Raw genomic sequence first — 20,566 nt, 5'->3', positions numbered from 1 at the left:
TATCCTAATGAAAGGTGGGCGGAGATGCGTCGCCTTCAACTTGGCTTATTTACACGACATTGAAATTTATTTATTGTTTCCAAATGCTAACGAATATATGAGTAAATGACACTTTTTGACGAATATTTATATGTTACTAGCTGTCGCTCGCGACTCCGTCCACACGGAGTTAAAAAAACACAATTGGTAGTCAATATGTTCATCCAGATTATGTTCTATATGTATACCAAATTTAATCGAGATCCGTTCTGCTGTTCTGGAGATACCTTCAAACAAACATCCATCCATATATCAAAACATTCGCATTTATAATATGAGTAAGATATTAGTAAGATTTATTACGAATATATGTCAATAGTATACATATTATATTTAAGTTATCTCTGGTTAATAAGAACCTTTGTACATGTTGTTGTAATCCACAAGATTTTAAGTACTTGACGCGACATATTTGGCAATCCTTGCAAAAGGTCATCGCCCTGCAGTGAAAGTCTTTCAGCTTATTTCGATGACATAATTTCATGGATTTCTAATTTAAATTCAACTTTCAGAGGCTTCCAGTAAGCCATTGTACGAAATACACTAGTTCACAGAACGATTATGTAACCAATAATTGGTTTATATAATCATTGTAACGCGTAAATTTAATCTTTAGATTATTGGCACGTAATAAAAGAGATAAATGACGATAATACATATTTGATATATGATCTCTAAAAATCATAAAATAAGAAGAATGTAATCAAGAATCTGCCAAAACCCATAAAAATAATTTAGGAAAATCAATGTTTATTACATGTGAACAATTGCATCCTTGATCTGATTTTTTTTTCGTACAAGCATTGTGAGGCTCTGTGCTGTTGTTAAAGATAAAACAAAACACAAGACATATAATTTCGTTCGCATTCCAGAGAGCTTGTGCTAATTTCTTAACGTCGAGACATTAATAAAAACATCAACGATAATCACGGTCTTAATAAACGTATTTATACCATAATGAGGTCTGTACACAGCGCTACCAAATACGGCGTTCAAAAGTACACGAGGATTTGTAAAGTCGGTCATCCGACGATAGGATTGAAAGAATCTGGTCAGCTGTGTCTCGCTGCACGCCTGTCAGAGATCAACGCTCCCATTGTGTCGGAGTAGGTAGTGACAGAGAAAATTAGGCTCCGGATTCCACTGATATTTTCGTGAATACGAAAAACGCTTGCGGGGCGGGCGGCCGTAGCTAGCTACGCGCGTATATATAGAAGTGCACAGCTGCGCGCCGCCCAGTCGTCCGTCGAAGCTCCACGTGATAAGACGTTAAACTCAAGCTGAGCTTTCTGTCGACAGCAAACAAACCAACTGTTTAGCAAGAACAGTATTTTATGTCAGTGTTAGTTTTAATTCATAGTGTATAGTGACCTGTCCGCCGATAGTGTCCAAGAACTGACCGGCTTCCTATCAACCTACCTTTGAAACCGGTTTCTCTAACCATATTGTGTCATAATCAGGTGAGTCTGAATAATTTGACATTTCATTATTAATATTCATATCCCATTTATAATTTAGACTTAACTTATATGTTTACAAAAAGATTAATAAATAGATGAAGCTTACAGATTTCTCTTGTGTACATTCATTTTAATTTTGCAACGATTCTTTTGTTTGACAGTGCAACGACATGTTGTTTTTGGGTTTTTGGAAATATAACATGCGCAAATAAAAATATTTTAGCTAAATATTAAGCTATTTTCATTTATTAGACATTGTATTTGTTTTTACAAGCTTTTTTTTAATATTAACTTTTCCTTCGGGCGTTATGGATATTTGTTGTACCAGACTGTTTTGGTGAATTCGATCATTTTCTGAGGTAAATTTATGCTTTGAAGGTACAAAGAGACCACTATGTAGACCTCTTTTATGAATAAAAGACATATTATTGATTAATAAAACAATTTTCAAACATTTGCATGTGATATTTTGTTTTTAAACAATATTAGAATTATTTACCATTAAATTTAAAACTATTTTTAAGTACAGTCTGGGGTGTGGTAAAATTTAAAATAACATAACTCTTTCTACGAGCATTTACTACGCATATTTACATGAGTTGCGGCGATGAAATGCAACTATAGTTGCGTGCACTATTTGTTTGTGTTAATATACTGTTTTTTTCAGATTAAGTATTTTTTCTTGACATTAAATCGGTTAAAAAAAGATTTACATTGATGTAGCCTTTTATATTTAGACCTAATTAACTTAAAGTGTAAGGAAATTACCTTTTAACGGTTATGTTACTTTTCCAAAACCGATCCAAATATGATTTATAGGTAAAATGAGTAATAAAAAAATAATGTATAAAATAAAATAAGTTTTTTTTTCATAATAATATATCTTTCAGCCTATTTTTACCATACTAGCGGTTGAATAAGCTTAAAAGGGAAAGTTTTGAAACTAAATATATTTATCGTTCGTAAAATTCAAAACATTTTTCTGACACGTGCCGACGTTTGACCTTCAAACGCATAATCGATACTGCACATTTGTTGTTGAACTTTGACTTCAGTAGGATAAAAATTTTATGATATACTAACTTTTGTAACAAATTAAGTAGTATATATGCTTTTTAAGATTGTAATATATCTCTGTACTAAATTTCATCCAGATCCATTCAGTCGTTATGTAGTTACGTGATAACATACACACATTCATCCAATTTTTTATATTTATAACATTTGTAAGATGTATGATCTACAAACACATGAGTCAGTTCTCTCGTACGCAATATTATGATGTAGAATCTCAGAGAAAGCTGCGAAGATTTACAAACGCAATATGATCTCAGTAATCAAAATAAACTCCAGACTAAATCTGGTGTAGACTGCTCTGACCATGAGTACACAATGTGTGGCTTTGTTATACAATTCCTTCGTCTTACTTTTAGTTTGATGCATAGTTTTATTAAGCCGAAAATAGTAAACAGATTTCTCTAATTACATTTATTTCAAGACTTATTTATATCCCAAATCAATGGATTAAGCTAAATTTAAATTCGTATACAGAGCAGTGTGATTTTACCGTCGACATTTACAATAACATCCGCTGCAATTAATGAGTTCCGAATTCAAAAATTAGAACATAAACTCAGTCGCCGGTCAGGTACGGCTTATCGAAACAAATGAGCGACTCAAAAATGCCAAGCGATTCAGCGATGACTATAAATGCCAAGATAATATTGTCTCAAGTTTAAGCATAACTTACAATAAAGTTGCTGCCAAAAGTTTAATATTTACTTAGTATTTATTTCTGCCACTGAGCTTATTCCTTTATTCCTTTTTCAAATTATTTTACATTCACCATTCACAAAACGTTTAAAAATAAATCATTCACATTTAAAACTAATACAGGTCTGTTTTATGCCGTAACCAAATACCGCGGCATTTTCCTAGCGCCGGCATTAGCACCGCGTAGGCACCCCGCTGGCCATACATTTCCATTATCAACGTAAAGCGCGGACAGAATAAACTCCCGAACCACTTGTACTGATAAATAGCCGTCAAGTACTTTTCCAGGCACGTTAATGGAGTGATTAAGCTTACCAGACATGGTAAAATTTATTTAAAAGAAAAATACTAAAAAACATCCAACTAAAAGTTCTTCGTTACCAAAGCAAGTCGGAAATATTAAATTAAATGCTAATATTATATTTTGATTTCGTAAAAACAGTTGTCGATTCTGTAAATTTTATAATCTTAGTTCCTATTACATAATGTACAAATAAAATACATAAAGGCATCTATCAGAATTTTATTTATAATTCTATCTAATTAATCGGAATTGTAAACATCTCCTGATTTGGAGTTCTTATTCACAAGCGATAATGAGCTCAGTGTATCGAAGCCAAGGATCTTGACATTGCCAACCGCATGATGAGTTACAGCTCTCAGCGTTTGTAAAGTGACGTAACGTAACCTACGCGACTACTCCACAAGTGTTCGTTGTGTGCAAAATATTTGAAACATGTTTCGTTACAACGTGTACCATTTTATATTGATTTATAATTAATAATTTTACATATCGATTTTAATTTAATAACCAATTATATTAAGAAAAATCAGATATGTAGGAACAAAATTACATAATAGTATGGAAGAATAAGAATTTCGATAACGTTTACGCAATAGATTTAATAAATTATTTATTGAGAAATATTTGCGAGTACAATCGAAATAAAAACCAAACATTCTTTATAATAGCAGTGAAATTGTACTCCGTCTGTGGAATTCGTCAATAAAGTTATTTTTATAAGTATCGCCTCTAAGAATATCAGTTGATTTGATTTATGAGTAACGCCGCGACTACGCAATGATTTTAGACGGCCATTGATGATATCAATCACAAATCAAATCATTCGCTTTTGAAGCTTCTTTCATCTTTTTTTATTTCATTAAAAATTGTTTTATTGCGTAAATCTTTTTATCAAATGAACTCTTAATTTAATCCTGGCAAGGTGACATTTAGTTGAATCTATCTTGTGGTGCAAATTAAGTGTTTTCAACATCGTTCCAGGTGGCCGATTAATTTACCCAATTCATTGGAAAAAAAAGCTTAATTTATTAACAAACAATAACAATTTATTTCCGTTTAAAACACGTATATTTTATTGATAAAATAGCATATCGAATAAATTCTTCGTCATAAATTCATCAGTGTGTAAAAATAATTTGGGATTGATCTCTCTACGTGCGTATCTACACAAAATGCATATCACTAATATATTTTTAAGAATGTTAAAGTTAGAACAGTTTTATGTATCCTCTATTTATCTGACTCAAGACGAAGTAAACGTCCAAGTATCTGTAACTCAGTCACATTTGATTGGTACAAATTGTTGTATTACAGAAATATATTTCTGTTTTGTATCGATCGGAAAATTTTCAATGAATTTCACAGTCGACGTTGCAGTACCGCCCACTCAGTTAGTTTATATTCTATCCAGTCAGTTCATTAAAATAACTGCGGCCATGTTTTCTATAACACTACATTATAGTAATTTAGTTTTTATTAAAAATTGTACAATATTAAAACAATGAGGTAAGCAGACTTAATTAAGAAAATATTTCATGTCATAATTATATGATTTCGACTATTTGCTTGTATTTTTGTCCATTACTAGCTGTCGCCCGCGACTACGTACGCGCGGAATTAAAAAAAAACATAATATAAAGTATGAAATTATAAATTTCATTGAGATCCATCAATCCATCCATCTAAAGATTCGCATTTAAAATATTAGTAAGATTAATAAGATTGTGTAGTGTCAAGCATTCTTTAATGTACAAGTAGAGGATGTTAAACATACAGGCAGTAAGTTTTATTTGAGGTTCGTTCAGGAGTGTAACACAGGGCAAAAACTACAAGCGTTAGTCTACAAGGTTACATTTTTATGGCCAGTATAAAAATGAATACGAGCAAAGGTATTAGGGATTTCAAACGTAGCTACGTAAAAACAACGCGGTTACACATTAAATTGAAGACCTTGAGTAGTGTTTAGATAAAAAAAAATTAAAACACTTCCGCGTGAACAGTTCGCAAAGACACTTAAACTTTTAGAATACTTTTTATTTGAAATTCCGTGATTATTTTTAAAACATCAATAGATTTAAATCGTCACTATATTAATTTTATTGTGTTCATAAAATACTGCCTTGCATTTTCCTTAGCCTCATTTGAAAGTCAGTTAGTGTTCATATGTTCTACAGTACTTTAAACTATGGTCCTCCCTTGCAAATATTATAGTAAATGGTTTATATAAAATTAAAAAACAAGCTTGAGTCGGTAACAGTGGTTTAAGATCTATATTCGCTTGAAGCTATGCGGAAATGGAACCAACAAAGCTTGCGCTGGGAATCCGGCCGTAAGACGGCAATAGAGGTCAATGCACTTCACTTGCTAGCAGCAACTATCGCCCGAAACACATGTAATAAAAAATATTGGCTTTAAAAAATGGCATCTGTTATTAAATCATACAATCTGCTACTAAAGGTTATAGACGAAATAATAAAAAACAAATTTCAAATTAGAAAAAAACATGAAATTAAATAATAGTTTTTGATTTACATTTACATTTTTATAGCTCGATAAAATCTGTGACATGGCCTATCGTTTAAATGAAGTTGAAACATGTGGTGAGGAATTCGCGAATTGGCTCCGCGGTTTTTGAGGGTTTCTGTGCTAAAAACATGACGTAAAAATTGTTTATATAGGCGAAGGACGACAATAAAACGATACGACACGACACAAGATTGCAGTCGAAAGTCCTCATTAGCCCAATTTCTCAGTCTAACCTCACACGACTGGCCAAACATTGTGCAATCAAAACTGGGTTAAACCGTATTGTTAGGTCCAAATCTAGGTCAAGTTTACAACCTTAAAATCGACCTACAACTCCTTGTAAATCTTTCATGTATATTCTAATTTTTATCGGGAGTACACTGGCCCTTAGTCACAACATTGTCTTTGACCTACTCTTCTAAAAGGTCTTCCACACTAAATATTTGTGGATACCGAATGAATAATGGATACATAAATATTCAATCAAAAAGAACAAGATACAAACCTGTGGAAAAGACTTGTGTTTATAATAACAATTTAAATTTAGTTTGATACTGTTAACATTGAACTTCTGTTTGTCTGATCGTGGAACAAAGGTTCTAAGGCGTGATGGAACGCAGGGCCAGTATCGCGACAGTGAAAAAGTATTATAGGTCAAGCACAGGTATATTCAAAACTTTATTCTTGTAATACCTGTTAACTGTTATAACCTCGACTATTAATAAATTTACATTTATATTTTTGTGTATCCACGAATAAAGATTGATAGTAACGTCTGATTTTATTGAGGTGTTTTGAAACAATAATTTTATTAATAAATAAAAAAAAGATTTGTACATGTTTACTTCGAATCTGTAGTAAAATAACATAACATAGAAATTACAAAATAATTACATTTAATAATATAATATTATATTGATATTTCTAATGTAAAATAATAACATACATAATTATGTACTTTTATATCTACGTTATCACCTAATATGTTTGGACGTTGCTATATTTATCTTATCAAGATATAATATTATATATAGCAGATATTATTTCACGTCTATGAATAAACAAGTTGACCGACGTCATCTATGGTTTACCTTGGACGAAAATTGCAATAGTTAATCCTGCAAAATTGCTAATATCTTATTATTAGATTATTAAACTTACTGTTTACGATTGAGAAATTTTATGCACAATTGTAGTTTTTACATATACCAGCTTTAATATTTCATTTCATGCATTCTAGTTTTCAATTTCGTTCCAAACTTTATTACGATGACGACGATCAGATCGGTCTTAATCGAGTAAAATAATGCTTAATGACTAGCAATATGCAGAAAAAAAACACTCCAGAAAAAGGATATATGCGTCCCCTCCTCGTCAAAGGTGGGAAGGGAATGGGGACTAAAATTAAGCCGGCACGCAAATACATGATATAGTACTCATATTTATATAGCGTACCATTAACATAATAATCAACACGATCTATAGATTACGTCACGACCTTGTAATAATCGATATGTTGACATTAACGTAGCTATATCAAGGTCCGTATACTCAAGCAACAATCTTCGGACCTTGAATGCATGGGAAACACTCGGAGTAGACAGACGACGTCGCAAGGGCACGTCCTCGAAGCGAGCTTCCGATACTTACGGTCTCTAAGGACCGACGCTCAATATCACTAAGCCTCATAACATTGCACAACTAATACCAGACCTTGTATCAGATCGAATCGATTAAGTACTCCCTTATTTCTCGAATTGTCTTATAGTTGTGAATATTACTTTTAATTATGATATTGTGAACGTAATTTAATATATTCTCGATAATGTTTACATTATTTTAAATGGATGCGATGTTATTTTGTCCATGTTGACACATAAGTTTTTTATATTTTGACTGCCACATTCAGTGTCTCCAAATGGTCACTAAAGAAGACTTTAGAATAGACTTTTATAATAAATCTGCACTAAGCGACTGCTTATGTAACCATATAATGACATAGTGTAATATTTAAATATGATACGAGTTTAGCTTTTAGTTATACGGATTTTTTTTTTATCTCAAATTAAAATTTTATATCTTCAAAAAAACTTCATTTTTGATGGGACGTCACCGACACTTTTTTATAAGCCGCATTCAGACGCCACCAAAATATATTTATATTGGCGCCAAACGTAAATAAATCCCTGTTCTCTCGGGCGCGAAAATTACGCAGTGGCAGAGCTTTTGGGTTCCGTGACCAATAAAATTGATTAAAAACAAAATAAATTTGAAATGACAAAAATATTCTAATACTCCACAGTAAAAAAAAGAATAAATTATTTAAAAGTTGTATAATTTGGCCATTAATTAACTCGGATTTTTGTATATTAAATTTTTTTAAATATAATACCTCCTTTTTCCTTTATTTAATTTTTTTGGGTTTGTAAATAAAGCCATAAACTTTAAATAAACAAAAATAATGTTTTAAATTATAAAAAATTTAGTATTATTTTTAAAAATATTATTCTTTATCAACATCCAAACAAAATCTTGACGTCACAAGCTTTGCACCGTTTTAAATTTATTATTTATTTTTCAAGTAATCAATCTGCTTTATTTCTTTACTTTAAAAGACATCTTTATTTCACAGCCAAACACGTACTTTTGCCAAAAATTTTGTTTCACATTTTTATTCCTTTTTAAACGAGAACAAAAAGAGAGCAAATTTTTAAAACGAGCTGCTAAACTTAGATTATTACTCTGTATTTATTAGTTATTCATTTTGTGAGTAAATTACTCTTATTAATCAATCAATATTCGATCCTTGAGATAGATTCGAAAATATTTTAATTACTTTTAAAAAAAACATATTATGTAGTCTGGCCAGAAATACATTTTTATACACCCTTGTCATATAGCTGAAATTTAATATGGATCTAATTTGTTTGTCCACATAAGAAAGTGTTGAACTAGCCAATAGAGCGTGATTTTTATATTCTTGGTTAGTCTGTACAGTACTATAAATCGCCCATTAAACAGTAATTCATGATTTTCGATAGCTATTGCGATCTTTAGATTAGCCAATTTAGAACCAAATTGAGAAAAAAAGGCAATTAAAAAACCTCGGATAAGCAAAAATAGTTTCAAATCGAATATTGATTTCGGCAATTAATCTAAAAGGGTTAAAGACAGTAATGGGCAAGTTATTTGCTCATAAAGTGCGTGTGAATGAAAGAAACTCGTAGTGCTTCCGAATTGTTCGTATGAGAGTAAATTAGTCACATCTAGGGTTATTCAACCGGCGCTGACGCAAGGCGGCCATATTCTATTAATACTCCGCATGACCTTATATGTCATTCAATACAATCGCATATTGTTTTGTCGCTAACATATTACAAAGTATATTTTCAATACTCTCTATGGAACGAAAACTTACGTTTTGTTTTTCAAGAAACAACATATTCAAGAACTATCATTCTCTGTGACTTTTTGACTAGACTAGTTATAAATATTTTAAAAAGAAACTCGACAAAATTTCATTCAACGCTGTAAGAAAGTATTTAAACGAATTCTTGCTTTAAATTTTCTTCTAAATTATTTTTGTCTTGGCATGTAGTCACATATTTGGAATACCTATTTGTTACGATGCACCTAAACTCATTCACAGTTTCATCCGTCACTTCTTGTTGTAAACTTACTTTAGTGTTCACAAAAATAGTAAATTAGACTGTCCTGTGACGCTCGCAGTCCGTTCATAAAGGGACGTTGACGTAATTCAAATCCAATTGCACCCAATAAACGGAAGTCATGACTGCCAAAGTCGTCTTCATTGTGATTTAATTCTTGATATGTAATTAAACGGCTAATCGCAACCACATGTGTGGAAAGCTCATTGAAATTACACACGAAATATACAAAATTGATTATCGCGTTTCCGTTATAAATCTGTTTTAACTGCTTCATGAAATAAAGTCGATCGAAATTGCCACACCAGTCTACTTATGAATTTTATTTCTGACAGCCACTAGTCCAGAGCGACTACAAAACTACCTTTGAAATATATCTCGAATTGATTATCGCATTTCCGTCATAAACCATTTTTATTATATTAAATAAAATAATCTAAATAGACCGCCTTCGGCACATGTTGGTGTATAAATTATTCCTGGCAGGTAGCGAGATAAAAAAAAAACTCCAATAAGTTTTATCGTTCCAGAGTCGAGCATAAATCAGAAACATGAGGGACGAGCGCGCCGGGCCGCCGCGTGTCCGCATCGCCGTCATCGGAAGCTCTCGCGTCGGAAAATCGGGTGAGAAACGTCACAAAAAATAACTAATACCTATCTATTTACTATAATTACTACCACATTTACTTCACACTGTGCTCCATTAATAAATATTTGCTCTGACGTCATCACCATTAGAAAAATTGCGTATAATTAGCATTTTTATTGTCTTACTAATTTATGTTTCTTTGCTCGCTGTTACAATTGGGGGCTATGATAGTTATAGGTTTAAGAGTTAGTTGCCAGGTCAACGTACTCTATAATTGGATAAACTTTCTGTCTTGATAATTGGTATACCATTAGAAAGACAGAATCATAAAAAAAAGGTAATTGCCATTATTTTGTGACACAAGATTCGTTTTCCATTTAACATTTGAAACTGAAAGTATTTGGGTAAACCTTTTAATGTGACATAAATTATTTTTCTTTTTAAAACCTTCCGTCTTTTTATTGATTACATCTCGCGACCCAAATGGCCGTGAGTGCCTATCATAATGTGAAAGGTTTACGGTCGTCGGGAAGTATTTTCAGTGGGCTCTCACTTTATTATAATTTTATGAAACATGAAGCCGCGTTCAGTTCTACTTTCTTTTACGTTTATGTTAACCCGTCTGAATATTTGTACAAATTCAAATAACATTTATTTAGGACTTCGGTTGCAGGTTTTTGTTTGAAAAACATTATTTGCTTCTTTGTTACTTTTGTTTTCATCAGTTATTGTAAGACAAAACCAAAGGGTTGGGCCATTAGATCTCTAAACGGCCTGACGTATTATTTAACAAAAGTTATTTTAGAAATGGCACTGAAAGAAATTTAGAAAATAAAACTATGCGATATGCTTTTAAACAATATTAGTTAGAATCTTTTGAAGCGAATGGCGCGCTTTTATTACTGTCAGTTTGATTAGTGAGGGGACGTAAGCGTCGATATTTTAATTAGGCTAGTGTTGCGCCAATACACCGGCACAGTGTCGGTTTTTCTTCCTAACAATACGTACCTTAAATGTTCATAATATAATATATATTTACATTTCAGTTTCCTTTGCAATTGCCTCACATATTCTAGAAAATGGAACGTTCGAGATAAGCAAAGGAAACAAAATGGCTGACCTACATGAAATTACATAAACCATAACAAACGGAATGACCGAATCAACGAATGATGTAACACGAACTACGACCGCATTTTCGTAAACGAACCGAAAACCTAAAACAATCAATCCATTTTCATATTCGCGACTCGTAAATGTCAATCAGGATTGCCAGGTTTTAAAACAATTAACAATACGCGAAATGTTTTGGCTTATAGGCAGGGTGTGGGCCAGAAATATAAAATGGGGCGTAGTTCTATTGTTTGAAAACAAAAAAATCCTTGGCTCGCATATCTGATGCGGGTAACAGATGTTTTATAATTGATTCACCGGTCTCTAGTTTAGATAAAACTTTTAATACTCATGATACAAATTTAAACATAACTTCCTTGCCTTTATTTATGAATACTTCATTATTGCGTAGTCACGCAGTTCAAAATTCTTTTAAAATCAATGTATGTTGAATTTACATATAAAGTAACTTTTTGTTACAGCTTTGATCGTCCGGTATCTAACAAGGAGATACATTGGAGAATATCATTCGAATACAGGTTAGTACTTTTAAAACTAAGCGTATTAAAAACATAATAATTTCCGTGCCCAATTCAATGTGTTACAATTGTATTTTTTTTTTACCTTTTTTAAAAAATTAAATTAATTGCAACAATTTTTAACAGATCTCCTGTACAAACAGACAGTGCCAATTAATGGCATGCCAGTCGAACTTGAGGTCATTGACGTCTCCGGGTCCAACACTGACAAGTTTCCAGCAGAACAGGTAAAAAAACACTATTTTTCTGACTATATTTAGGCAATAATCCTAAGATTTTACTAGGTAGGTTTGGTATCTTTACGATGGTCCATTTAATTCATATCTGTGCAACGTAAATTTTGCGTATATAGGTTAATCCAGTTCAAGCCGGGACCTTGTTGAGCAGTCAATCATCTTCACCTTCACAAAACAAGCGCGAACTCGAAACGTTGAACGACCTTTTCGGCCGCTCTAAACAACAACACACTCACTAAATCACACAGTCGAGAATAACTGCGATTTCTCCAGGCTCATTTCCGAGGCCATGTTATTGCACTTTTATTTTCGCAGTCTATCACAACACTGGCTGGATCGCGTTTTTATCACCTTCGAAAAACAAGTGTTACAGTTTTTGCTGAATATCGCGTAAACATATTAAAAACATCAGGAAATATTTATTGCGTATTAGTTACGCGTTGATATACGCTTGAATAACAAGTAGCCTAGTTCCGGATCGCTTCCCGAGGTCTTCGATTTAGCTAACCCAGTTATCACAGAGCTCGCATTCATTTCGTCTTCCATTTGACTCGGTAATATTTTTATGTCTCAACGCCTGTAGTAATAAGAAAATCGATTCTGAAGAATGTTGTAGTGGGCCCTTCCGCAAACAAATCAAAGATTAAACGAAGTCTGAAACTGTTTTATGTCAGTACAACTGGGTTAATCGCCACCAATAATACTAGCGTTGAGAAAATGTGCTCCAACACTATGTTCTAGTGACCGGGCCACGTTGTGACTCACACTGTTTACACTGCTACAATAATAATTGTACTCTACGTTTTACTCTTTGGAGATTCTAACAAATATTATTAATGCGAATGTTACATTGTATTCTATGTTACGTTTTTATTTATCGTTAAACTAATTATTCAAACGGAACCGCGTGTAAAGTATAGTTCTTTGTACTTTTATAGTTTGCATAAATTTTTCATCGTACGCAATCACCTAAATACTATGGATTAGCACTGCCAAAAATCGCAAAACGTAAAACTTTTATTTCTGATTCGAGCCTCGTCTAACGTCAGTTAAAAATAACGTTTCCGTATTAACACCGCAGTAAAAAGGTATTCTAGATTCAAATTACTGTATCTAATTAAAAAAAAAATCTAAACCGATTCAGCTGTTGTATTTCTTTTATTAATTCACGCAAAAAATAGATTTATTTTTATATAAACGATGAAACGGAAATTAAGAATGTAAAAATATTTAGCTCTAATTTATTATAATATAACAGATAAAATAATAAATATCTGTTTGTAAAAAATTTTAAATGTTTTTTACTTCCTTGAAAGCTCACAATGAATGTTGTTGGAGACATCCATTTATTTGTATACACTATGTTTAGAAGTATCAAAATAAAAATATAAAAGGTTATTTTACAAAAAATAATGAATGACAAGAATAATATAAATACCAAAACTGAAAAATCTAAAATTTCATTAATATTTGGTTTTAATTAAAATTTTATATACGTTTTTAATATTTAATGTAACGAAAAGCTTCAGAATTTACGGAATGATTATAAATTTTGTAACAGGTTATTAACTCATCTGAATAATCCAACTTATTAAAAACTAGCTGTCGCTCGCTAATCCGTCCGCGCGGATTTAGAAAAATCATAATTAGGAACCTATGTATTCTTCCAGACTATGTTCTATATCTCTGACAAATTTCATCAAGACAAGTTCAGTCATTCTTAAGATACCTTCAAATAAACATCCATCCATCTAAACACTCGCATTTATAATATATAATAAATAACATATTAATCAGATTAGTAAGAAGTAAAATGTCATCGAAATAATTGTATTTATTCTTTCGTAGGATAGAAATCTCTCATTTATTTTACAAGAACAAATGAATAACGATATGGCGGAAACACTTCGTACTATCCAGGGTGCGCCCGTGAACTGCTCTAACGCTATATTTAACCAAGAATGCTGACTCCGACACACTAATTATTCATGCCAGGCCAGATGTATTTGAATACTCATTGTATATGTCATGTCGCTATAAATCAAATTAACGCTTTTTCAGTATTTAATTATTTTAAAACCGTATGGCGTATACGAGGTAATAATGATTAAACATTTTCTGTGTGTTAAATGAATGTTTATATGCGATGTAAATTTGTTTAGCATTGATTGCAAGTCATTGTCTGTTAACTGTGTTTCCACTGCCGGAATGTATATACAAAAACATATTACCATCCCACTCATTCTGTTTAGAAAAATGGAGACAACAATATTTTTTTGTAAATTTCTTAAGACGGAAAAGATATAAAAACATGTAGTATTTTTACGTAGCAGTTCTTTAAATCCTATCCAAGAAAATTTTATGCACACTTTATTTTGTGGAGAACAGAACGTTAATAAAATTACGAATCATAAGGAAGACCGTGAAACTAAGAAAACATAAGAGGCCATTAAAGTAAGCTACCGATTTCATATAACCTACGTACGTTTAGCTTTCGTGTTCAACAATAAAACATTCAGAAAAGTCGGAGCCGAATCGTAACATTTTATGCGCGAACATTACACATCTCGATTAATTTACGTAGACATCCATACTGAATCTTGTATCTTTATATCATCATCAATCTATATCAATATATTGGTGAACTTTTATTCAGCAATTATCAATTGTCAGCAAACAGTTTGATACTTGTAATTTTGTATCTATTTTAACCATATTTAAGAGTCTTTGTGAGAATTTTTACATAGTAATTGTCGCCCGCGACACTTAGTAGTAGTAATCTATGTGTTCTTCCAGACTATCTTCTACATCTATGACAAATTTCGGCAAGATCCATGCATCCGTTCTGGAGATACCTTCAAACAAACATCCATCCATCTATCCATCTAAACATTCGCATTTATAATATTAGTAAAATAAGACAAGAAGTAACATTAGTAAGATAGATTCGGAAATAACCACAAAAAGCAAAATAAATGACTGACACAATGTGGGTAGAGATTTGTAGTTTCCCAGTTTCAAATCCTGGCACAATTTGTTACTTATTTATATGTCTACGTTTAGACTAACTTATTCTAATTAACAAAATTCACACATCGCCAAGATATTTTCAAACGCGGATGTTGCCTGATATCTTTTAAAACACTGAATATTGGAATTAACAAGGTCATAACATACGAGGGATTTATATAGGAATGTATAATACGCCAACACTCTTGTTACTGTGGTATATTGTTATTTTGATATTGTTACTAATAATAGTAGTAACGTAACTTCACTTGCGCAAGTCTAGACAAATAGCACAAGTATCTATGAGGATGTTTCTGATACTTCAAGTTTATTCATGCCAAAGCCAAAATCAGAGCTACTACGAACGATTTTCTATTTATTACGTTAATATAATTGGTGTTTTTGAACGCAAAAGAAAATAAAAATTCGTTATAAAAGCAAAAAGTATTTTATATGAGTAAATTATTTAAATAATTCATGTATTTTTGTTTACCGTAACCACTTATGTTTTCTTGACGTGAAATAAAAATAAGTCTCTACATTCGTAGCTACAACTATCTAGTACATCCTAGCCGCCTGTCTGTCTAGCTTCTATTGTTTTCCAACGCTTTGTGATTTTGAACAAAAAACTTACTCTTGTACTCAAGTTTTTTGTTTGTAACTTTTTCCTAAAAAATAGACATACAAATTTATAAAAATCTTGCTGGGTAAATAAAATATTTAGGTTACGTGTTAGTATATATGAATAGTATTTAAAATTAAACTCTTTTGCAGCATAAATTAAGTTAATAGTACAAAATTATATAATATTTTATTTAAAGTTGGCTTATTATTGTTGCAGATACAATGGGCAGACGCGTGTCTGTTAGTTTACTCCGTAACGGACAGAAGCAGTTTTGAATATGCTACAGAAGTATTGAACACATTAAAGAAAAACCCACCACACGGCAGCCCTGCGCATGGTGCGCCCTCTGCCGCTATGCCTCTCGCACTACTCGGGAACAAGACTGACTTGGATCACTTAAGACAGGTGAGAAAATTTTGAGATTCTTTAAAAGATACCTTTCCTTTCGAAAAGAGGTTTACGTGACTTGACTCTATAACTAGTGACTGGACCACCCTGAGGGGCCAAGTTTGAGTGCGGGTGAAGTAGGTCCTGGGATTTCCTAAGAAAAGAAACTAAATTAAATTTCAATGACAGCAAACTTATACATTTTTTTATTACATATAAGCATTATGTTTCATATCAAAAATTAAATAGAATACATAATTTAGCATCGTCATTCAACTTTTACATATAATAATATGCCCTTTACAAACATTTCAACAACAAATTCTCTTTGAATTCATGAAATTTCCAGTAAATGCCATCGCGTTGGCGTAGATATTTCTCAATTGTTTTACTAGAAAATAAATATCAGTTATCTAAACTTTTCTTAACCATAATTAATATTTATCTGATATTAACATAACACAAGGACGACATAAGTAATATTAAGTAATATTGACTTTTATTGACGAATAACTATTTAGAAAACTCTGAGTGCTAATCAAGGACAGCAACAAAGATTATGGCCTGAATATAGTACTTATGTAATAAAATAAACTATTAAGGGTATATAAGGTTTATCGATTCGGCACAAATAAACTCATTTACGTATCCAAACTTACTCTAAGCCATTTTACTTCTTACTAATATTGTAAATGCGATTATTTAGAAGTATGAATGGATGAACATATTTTGAACTTATTGACTAATGCTTAATTGTTTTTTTTAATAACTTACGAACGGACTCGCGAGCGTCAGATACTTAAAAAAGGTGAAAATAGTAAAAACAAAGGACAGAAAATATTCCGAATCTGAAAACAAAAGAACGCGCGTGTATACAATATTGTTTACATTTTCTGTTCGTCTCTAGTGTAATATACACGTGCTGCATACTGTTCAGCCAGACAATATTGCGAAACTTTTGACACGCAGAGACAATGGCGTAGGGAACGTCCTTGTCAGCTCCGTTGAGATTTGTTCGCTAGACTACGTCAAATCTATACAAAGCTCGACATGTACCGTATTTATTTATTTATTGTTTATAAAACTGATACGTATTATTTATATGAAGGATATCGTGTGACAAGTTGTCTTTAATAATAATTCGTAAGCAATAATATCATGAGTTAGAAAAAGAATAAGGAATACGTTAAATATCTAACAAAAGTAAAAGACTACTCTTAATAAGATGTACTAGAATAAACTTTATTTTTTGCGTCTTTTTCCTTATGTCTGTTGACTCAAGTTTGCTATCCAGTCTAGAATGCATTATAAATGTTGTAAACAGTTGTATGTATTAAATTCATAGATGTAGTGTTGATTCGTGTATTCTGAATCATAACTTATGCACTAGAATTTTCCATTTTGTTTGTAAACGAAAATGAGTAATTTTTGAATATAAAAATATATTTCGATTCTTATTTAAAGATTTCGACGCATATCGATTACTACTTTATTTTCGATGAAAGTTATGTTCCCGATAACGATGTCTGATCGAATACAGAGAAAATAATATTTATTTGTGCCGTTCCCGGCATTTCACAAATAATACGCCGTATGTTCTCTTTATAAATGTTTATTGTCTGATATAATTTTTATTTGACTCACCTATATTAAGGACACCTCAACATCGAACATATTAACATTATTGCATTTGTGCTTTATTAATATTTCAATAAATGTCTCTAGTACCATAAGCTTTATTATACCTCCGTACAAATATCTGATCGTCTTTTGTTTTCAGGTGCCAACGAAGGAGGGTCAGGCGATGAGCCAGGCGCACGGCGCGTCATTCAGCGAGGCGAGCGTGGCCGACAACTCGGGAGACCTCTATCGCTGCGTTGACCGCCTACTGGCCGACGTACGCCTGCCTCAGCGCACCAGGAAGTTCTCGGTCACCAAGATGCTCGGTTCTCTAATAGGTCAGTATTCACTAAAGTATTTTGTAGCTTTTTAAAAGCTTATTTTTAAATTATAATTCAACACTGCTCAAAAATTTGTAGGATTCCAGTTATTCAGTATGTTCCTTCAAATCTTTCGTTCTACCAGCAAACACTTACTACTATTTCTTATAATGACTAATAAACATTTTCACTATCTTCAGGAACTACAACGAACTCCAGCGGCACGAGTCGCAGCGGGTCTGTAGTGGCGTGCCCACGCGTACCGGCGCCGTCGCGACCTCCCTTGGCTGCCGCCGCGCCCTGACCGCGCTGATGTCTAGCCGGTGCCTGGCTGGCCTGCCTTCCAGTGCCCTCGAGATTCACCTCCCCCACACCACTCTCAGCGGGCATTTAAACAAACTTTTGGTGAAGAAAGACGAAGTGTGACCAGTTTACTGGTTACATTATGTATTGTTAATGGTGGTAAAAAGCATAGTGGTATCTGTTCTAGAAACTACGCTGTTAGAAATATTGAATTGTACCATATTTCTAGCACAGTCACTAGTGTGTGGGTAATTCAACCCGTTTTGGTGCCTAACATCATATTGTGAGTTGTGTCTCTGACACAGCAAATGCTTGCAAGACTATGCACCAAGTAGAGTTGCATTATCTATGAAATGAACGAAACAAAGATGAGAAGCATAATATAAGGGAACGTTACAAGGTAATGTCAGTGGTATATGGGGAGGAGATGTGGGCTTTTTTTACCAAACAATTTGGTAACTAGTCATTAAGATATGAACTCTAAGTGTCGGTGCAGTTAGAGCTTTATTGTGTATCGCTTCAGTTGGATTATATATGTGTATGATTGAGTTATAAATGTGAATGTATTGCCACATATTGTTGTCTCTGTTTTTTCATAGAGCATGAAAGGGATGACAAATGTGTCAACGATAACTGCAGTCGAAATCCAGAGTAACAAATATTGTTGACTATGTATATGTTATTACGTTCCATTTTGTAATTATGACAATAATTATGCAAAAATTAATATGAACGTATATCTTTGTAAATATAGCATTCGCCAGTAGCTAAATGAAATTAAAACAAAGGTAATAGAATCCAATTTTGATGTTGAAATATTTTTAAGTGCTATAAATATTGCAATTTAAAATAAATAATAGAGTCAATGATATTATTCCTCATTTCATTGGTAATTAAAAATATAGAATCAAACTTTATAGGTTATATATTTGTGACATGGCTGCGTATAGCTATAAAAGTACAGTAGGCTTCGCTTGCGGTAATCTACATTTAAATCGATAATTGTTTGAACTTCTTTTACACCTAGAAACCTTTATACATGAACAGACTGCAGTATTTGAATATCCAAGGCGAGAAGGGGTAAATTTAAAATTCAGCACTAGTTGCTATGCAACTTTGCGGTTACTTGTAACACAGTAAACGAAGGCGACTGTACCAATGTGCCAAAGAAATATCAATGTGCGTTTATATCTTTATACATTATAAATGTTTTGATTGTATATAAAATACTATATAGTCATTTAAATTACCCTCTTTATATACCAAAGATGTAATTATTTTTTTCTTTTTTAATATATTATCTAGGCAAAGAGACGCAATAGTACAAAAAAGAATTTTGGAATACTTTAAAAGCTATTTCCTATACATAATAAATGATATTATAATCACTGACACTGTTTTTAAATATTGTATTGTATGGTCTTAAATCTGGAAATTTAAATTCTACTGAATTGTTTAGAATCTATGTCTATCTATCCAATCAAAATTATAAAATCTGATAGAATTTTGGTAGTATATCAATTTTGTTAGTAAATATTTTGTTAAACCATCATTATTTTGTAAAATAACGTAGAAAACAAAATTAACAACATCTAGGTAAACTTTATCTTAGCTTTTTTCTACTTTTATACAGTATTATTAATATAAATATTTTAAGGTAAAGTATTAGATTTTGGTTGGTCATTCTGTAAATGCAAATTATAGTTTCGTTATAGCAAATTTATAGATTTATTATATTATAGCAGCTTTTTTAATTCCGTCTATCAATTTTTGACAATCATATTTTTAAATATTAATTGTATCTTAGTGCCACACTCATTGTTGTTAGAGAATCTACACTAAGGACCACATAATGTTGGTTTCTGAGACTAAAATCTCTATATAAAACATATCGTCATGCATGTCATTATGTTTAAAAAATAGAGTTAACACTAAATACACCGTATAACACATAGGTGTTATACGGTGTATTTGGTCTCAGAAACCCTCGGTTAGTCAAAAAGATTATAAAATTCGTGTAGCATATTGTGCCAAAGAAGAATCTTAATGATAGAA

General features: G+C 32.1%; 1 protein-coding gene across 1 annotated transcript; it reads left to right on the top strand.

Annotated features, from left to right (window-relative positions):
- The first annotated feature begins 1,290 nt into the window (after nucleotides 1-1,290).
- LOC106118147 (ras-related and estrogen-regulated growth inhibitor-like protein) lies at nucleotides 1,291-20,101 on the top strand. The gene is made up of 7 exons (XM_013312706.1): nucleotides 1,291-1,499; nucleotides 10,301-10,394; nucleotides 11,955-12,011; nucleotides 12,138-12,238; nucleotides 16,098-16,286; nucleotides 18,049-18,226; nucleotides 18,409-20,101. Exons 2-7 carry the CDS (start codon nucleotides 10,322-10,324, stop codon nucleotides 18,510-18,512), a joined length of 702 nt encoding a protein of 233 aa, XP_013168160.1. The 5' UTR covers nucleotides 1,291-1,499; nucleotides 10,301-10,321; the 3' UTR covers nucleotides 18,513-20,101.
- The last annotated feature ends 465 nt before the right edge of the window (nucleotides 20,102-20,566 follow it).

Source organism: Papilio xuthus, unplaced genomic scaffold (genome assembly GCF_000836235.2).
Source record: "Papilio xuthus unplaced genomic scaffold, Pxut_1.1 DF827597.1, whole genome shotgun sequence".
In the NCBI taxonomy this organism is placed as follows: domain Eukaryota; kingdom Metazoa; phylum Arthropoda; class Insecta; order Lepidoptera; family Papilionidae; genus Papilio; species Papilio xuthus.
This window is presented reverse-complemented; position numbering and strand designations above follow the sequence as displayed.